This window comes from Bubalus kerabau, chromosome 5 (assembly GCF_029407905.1).
Source record: "Bubalus kerabau isolate K-KA32 ecotype Philippines breed swamp buffalo chromosome 5, PCC_UOA_SB_1v2, whole genome shotgun sequence".
In the NCBI taxonomy this organism is placed as follows: domain Eukaryota; kingdom Metazoa; phylum Chordata; class Mammalia; order Artiodactyla; family Bovidae; genus Bubalus; species Bubalus kerabau.
Window position 1 is genome coordinate 45,968,952 of NC_073628.1, and position 6,155 is coordinate 45,975,106.

At 37.8% G+C, this 6,155-nt stretch overlaps 1 protein-coding gene across 1 annotated transcript in view; it reads left to right on the top strand.

The window, feature by feature from the left end:
* Window positions 1-709: 709 nt before the first annotated feature.
* The window catches only part of TYR (tyrosinase), a 105,810-nt gene continuing 100,364 nt past the window's right edge, over window positions 710-6,155 (top strand). The window contains exon 1 of the mRNA XM_055581575.1: window positions 710-1,544. Within this exon, the coding sequence (XP_055437550.1) occupies window positions 726-1,544 (819 nt within the window). The 5' untranslated portion in view covers window positions 710-725. The remainder of the gene's footprint in view (window positions 1,545-6,155) is intronic.

The window sequence follows — 6,155 nt, forward strand, 5'->3', positions numbered from 1 at the left end:
CTTTCAAATATTCGCCAGAAAACGTTTCCAAAGTAAAGCTGATGACCCAGCTATCAAAGTGACATATCCTTAGCAATATTCAGAAAATGAGCAATTAGACAGCAAGCAGCAACTGGCATCAAGATAATCTGGAAGCGTATCAGAAAAAGTTTTAATCTTCTGATACTTTGTATAAAATAAATAAGCTTCAGATATAAGACATAATCTCCAGGCTCTGAAAAATGCCTCTTCCTGCAAAGCCAAATCCTACCAATGCCTTGGCCTATTATTTAGGGTCTTTGAGAAACAAACCATCTTACATCCAAAATCTCTAACTACCTGAATTGTCTTAATAAAGAGGCTCTATTCCTGACATGCCTTCTTATTTTCAAATTGAAATGTCACTAGTTATATAGTCAATTAACTGGGTTTATGTAGATCGGATGGTATTATTTGTATTATTCTAACCATAAGACTTAAACTATTAATAGTGAATAGTGTTTCTCACTTTAACATAGGCCTATCCCACTGATGGGATATATGCCAACTCCAGAGAAAAGTTAGTCATGTGGTTTTCAGAAGATGAAAGCTTAGATAAAGGCTGAGAGGGTTTAATGCGGGAGGTGGGAGTGGTATTATATAGATCTTAGCCAAAACATGTGATAGTCACTGAGTGGGGAGCTGGAAAGGGAAGAGTGTGGCTCCATTAACCAGCTCAGGCAGACCGTGTGAGGACCGGAGGAAGAATGCTCCTGGCTGCCCTGTACTGCCTACTGTGGAGTTTCCAGACCTCCTCCGGCCACTTCCCTCGAGCCTGTGCCTCCTCCAAGAGCCTGATGGAGAAGGAGTGCTGCCCGCCCTGGGCAGGCGATGGGAGCCCCTGTGGCCGGCTCTCAGGCAGGGGCTCCTGCCAGGACGTCATTCTGTCCACGGCACCACTTGGACCTCAGTTCCCCTTCACGGGGGTGGACGACCGCGAGTCTTGGCCCTCCATCTTTTATAACAGAACCTGCCAGTGCTTTGGCAACTTCATGGGATTCAATTGCGGAAGTTGTAAGTTTGGATTTAGGGGACCCCGCTGCACAGAAAGGCGACTTTTGGTGAGAAGAAACATCTTTGATTTGAGTGTCCCAGAGAAGAACAAATTTCTTGCCTATCTCACTTTGGCAAAACATACCACCAGCCCAGACTATGTCATCCCCACGGGCACCTATGGCCAAATGAATCATGGAACAACACCCCTGTTTAATGACGTCAGTGTTTATGACCTCTTTGTCTGGATGCATTATTATGTGTCAAGGGACACGCTGCTTGGGGACTCTGAAGTCTGGAGAGACATTGATTTTGCTCATGAAGCCCCGGGTTTCCTGCCTTGGCATAGACTCTTCCTGCTGCTGTGGGAACAGGAAATCCAGAAGCTGACCGGGGATGAGAACTTCACGATTCCATACTGGGACTGGAGAGATGCAGAAAACTGTGACGTTTGCACAGATGAGTACATGGGAGGGCGCAACCCTGCAAACCCTAATCTACTCAGCCCAGCATCCTTCTTCTCCTCTTGGCAGGTAAGGTGTGCAGGACATACAGTATCAAAGCTTAAAAGAACCTTAGCCATCACTTCTTCTGGCAGGTCTTCAGAAACCTCCTTTTCCATCTGTTATTCTCCTGCCAAGCCTAGAAAATGTCCCCTGTCAAGAGCTCTCAACATACTTTATAATTTTCCTTTATAGCACACTTCACAATTGCAGTTCCATAGAGATTTGTGTGGTTCTTTGTCCAATATCCTGTACTTGGGTCCTAAAATCTAATGAATAAAAAGTACTTGGTTCATCACTCTGTCTCCTAGCACATAATACAATGCCAGGCAAAATGTAAGAGCTCATGAAGTATTTGTTGAACCAATGGATGAATGAGTATTTAGATGATTAAGTTAAAAAAAAATGATTTAGGTCAATATTTCTGAAATTTTATTCCCAATAAAATTCAGTGTATAAACTGAAAATACAAATCTCTGGCCATATCCCAGGATCCCTATTGATAAGAATATTCAAAGGAGGGTCCTGGAAAGACATCATTTACTAAATGTCTATAGTGATTATTACCATTAGGAATTTAGGGGAATATTACTTAGATTAAATATTCTTTTAAAAAAATATGAATACTCAGGCTTAAACAGGTAAACAGTGAAAATAGCTAATATTCACTGATTGATTAGCAAGTGTGAGGCCCTATTCTGAGTGGTTTTGTGCATTAATTCATTTAATAATCTTACTAACCTTCCCCATGTTAAAGATTAAAAAAAAAAAAAACTGAGGTTTAGAGATATTATGTAACTTGTACAGGATATCAAAGCTAGTAAGTAGCAGAGACAAAATGTGTTCTCAGGCAGCCTGGTTGCACAACCACACTATACTATTTCCAAGGACATATCTGTGATGATATCTTTAGCCAAAGGATCTGACCCATCCTGACTCACTTTTTAAAATAGGATGCAGAAGAAATAAGCATTTTCCCTAAACATGTGTAAACTTTTGAGGTATAGGATAAGAGATCGCTATTTTGAAATTTAATTTTTATTTTTCCTCTTCTGATTTTTTTCACTTTGGATTAGGGGCAAAAGGTAACAAAAGAAATATGCTTTTAATTATTTATTATTTTAAAACTATAAGGTAGAAGGAATGCTTGTCTGCCTGTGTTCCAACCATTTCTAACACAGCACTTTTGACTAGCCATGCTTTATGGAAATAAGCTCAATATTTAAATAAGATGGGAAGAATCTTGCCTTCTCACCTGAACTCTGCAATTTTGAAATGTGAACTGCTTCCTAAACATTCCCCCTCCCCCACCCACACCCCCCAAACCCCACACTAAGTTACTACAACTTCCAAATGGACCTATTGAAACTCATTGAAAATGGCCACTGTAATATCTGGTGTCACTAATGTCAGCTATTTACCAAGAGCAAGGAGTGTATTTGTGCAGGAAAGACTGGAAAAAATGTGCTTCAAAAAAATCTATTTCAATAAGCCTTCAGACCTCCTACCTTAATCTATATAGTGCAAAACTCATCTAACTCTCACATCCTCTGTTACTGCTTAAAATACTGTTAAGCTTGAACATGGGATTTTTCAGTTAGTTATAATGCTTTCCTTAACTGTACTGCTTGTCTTGACCTAGAAAAACTGGTGGATTATCTAAATTACCAAAAAGTTACAACATCCACACTGAAGCTTCATAGACAAATACTAATTGATATTCAATTACATGTGTTTGTGAGTGTGTGTGCTCAGTTGTGTACAACTCTTTGTGACCCCACGGGCTGTAGCTTGCCAGCATCTTCTGTCCATGAAATTTTTGAGGCAAAAATACTGGAGTGGGTTGTCATTTCCTCCTTCAGGAGATCTTCCTGACCCAGGGATTGAACCCGTCTCCTGCATCTCTTGTATTGGGTGGCAGATTCTTTACCACTGAGCCACCTGGGAAGCCACTTAATTACATGAGAAGTACCAAATTATGTTAACTTTTTCTATTCATTTATTGATTATTGAGTGGAATTTTTCTCTTTTTCCTTTATGATTATATTCAATTTTACTTCTAAACAGTTTTTTTGTGTGTCTAGTATGTAAACACTAGGTTAAAATAGTTGCAGCATTAGATTTAATATCATTCTATGATTAAACCACTGTGGAGTAACTGGTGTTAAAAATAAGATTAGGAAATACAGGGGACAAAGACCACTGAAGAAAAGTGAGCAAACAATAATTTAAGGAAGGTGAAATGAGTAAACATTTATGTCCACCTGCTGTGAGCAGTGTTGCTATGTGTGGTTACAGTCAAACTCAGTTCTAGTTGGCTATTTCCATTCCTTTGCACATTTCTGGTTAAAGTCCTATAACAATGAAGATCAGTTATTTATATCAACTTAATGCAATTAAATCAATGCAACTGACCTAACTCCGAGAGATAGGGCAGGACAGGGAAGCCTGGCATGCTACAGCCCATGGGGTCGCAAAGAGTGGGACATGACTCTGCAATGGAACAACAACAAGGCAGCGGTTCTCAGTATCCTCTAAATCACTCGCTTAAGAACTTAAAAATTTTTATGTGCTCCCGCATCTACCTTCTGCCAGAAAATCATATTCAGGAGGTCCACTGTGAAGTTCAAGCATCTGTATTTTTAAAACCTTCTACTGTAATTCTAATGCAGAGCCAGCCCTAAGAATGACTGATTTAATTAATATGGAAATTGTTTTGGTATCTCTTTCACTTTACAAACTTAGGTTCTATAATAAACATATCACTAATTGAAATGCTTTTGCCAGAATCAAACACTCAAATAAAGAACTAGACTGTGTGAGATGGTGAGACTAAATAGCTTCCACACTTGGTGAATTCATTAATATCTTCCTAAGCAGTTATACTCAAACCCCTTTGGTTAAAAAAAAAATGCCTTCTGCTTTTTCTTGATTTAAAATATCTTTTACTTCACACACAAAAAATGGAGTTTTCAGAAATTCATTGAATTTATTAACTCTTAGCTGAGAGACCGCCATTGGTGTGTAGTGTTGTACCTACATTTTGTAAAACATAGTGAGGCCCCCAAAGGTACAATAATTTGCCTAAGGCGACACAGCTGAGGACAGAAAAACCCAGTGCCTTTGACTCCAGTGCTATTTCAAGCCAACCATGCAGTTTCCTATTTATAAAGGGCCATTTAGGCTGAGAAAGGATCAAACGAGCCGCTAATTCATGGATGTAAATTCTGACTTGTAGTTGCTTTAACTCTCTTAAAGTTCAGTTACACAGACAACTGCGGCAGATGTTCTGAAGTAGTCCCTTTCATTCACGTTATAGTGAAAATATTCCATTAGGTATTTATTTATTCACAGCCCTTATTCAGGTAGAATTGACCTTCACCCTTGTGTACTATCATTACACTTTGTACAGATTTTATAACATAGTAACTATAATTCTTCAGGTTTTCAGACCTGTCTTTATCTAACAGACTGCCAGCTGTTCCAATGTAGAAACCATTTCTAATTTATTTTTATATCCACAGAACCCAGGAACATAATATATACATAGAATGGGCTTTATCAGTATATGCTAAATTGAACAAAATTGAAAACCATAGAAACATTAGCTCCAATGCTAACACACATAAAAAACTAAACTCTGTATAGACATAGCTAGATTTCTGGAACCTTAAACCATAACCATAACCTTAACCACTGGATAACCAAGGCCAAGAAAACAATGATGCCAAAAATAAGCAGCAACTTATAATCTGGAATAAAACATTTTTGGTAGCTTTCTCTAGGTGTGTGTTTGTGTGTGTGCAAAAAAATAAAGCACACATAGAGAAGATCAAGCATGTTATAACCCAATCTGAGTTTTAAGTGAGACTAATAATATTTACTGACGAGGTTTATTATTAAATAAAGTAATACATTAAAAAACATTACTTAATTACTAAATATTACTTATGATAGGAAGCTTATTTTCAGTATTCATATCTTCTGTATATTTGTTCATTTATTTATTTATTTATTTTTTGGTTTGTTTAATTCCAAGAGCCTTTAAACTAGAAGCATGTTTAAAGTGCTCCTGAATTAAAGCAGTTCACTGATTTTGGGGGGGGGGCGGGGCAGCGAACTGTGTTCAACACAGTTAGATCCAATGTTATGCAAGCAGCAGATGAGCTAGCTGTAACAAGAAAAGGTATTTCAAGAATAGCTGTTATGATGGATCAAAATAAAGAGAAAAAAACATTTTGAGATGATGGACATGAGTGAAGTATGGCCAGGGAATTCACTCATCAGGTGAAAAGCACATCACATGGAAGCAAACAGTAGGAAGAAAAAAAGTTACATTTCAGCAGAGAGTCATGGGTTTTAGGTAACCATGGCAACAGCTCTGTGAAATAACAGCTTCTCTTTTTTCTTTATGAAAAAGATTCTGTGGAATGTCATATGTTTTACATTCTTTTAGATAAACCTCTAATGCCATAATAGAATTTTTGTTCCTAACGCTTTTAATAACTGGGCTTTTTTTCCTGCTATTTCTTTAAGTTTAAGAGAACACTAAGCTCACCTTCTCCATTAATACATCCGTTTCTTCTTCTTTTTTTTTTTTTCATTTGACTTGGGACACTTGATTTTTCTCTACATTATATA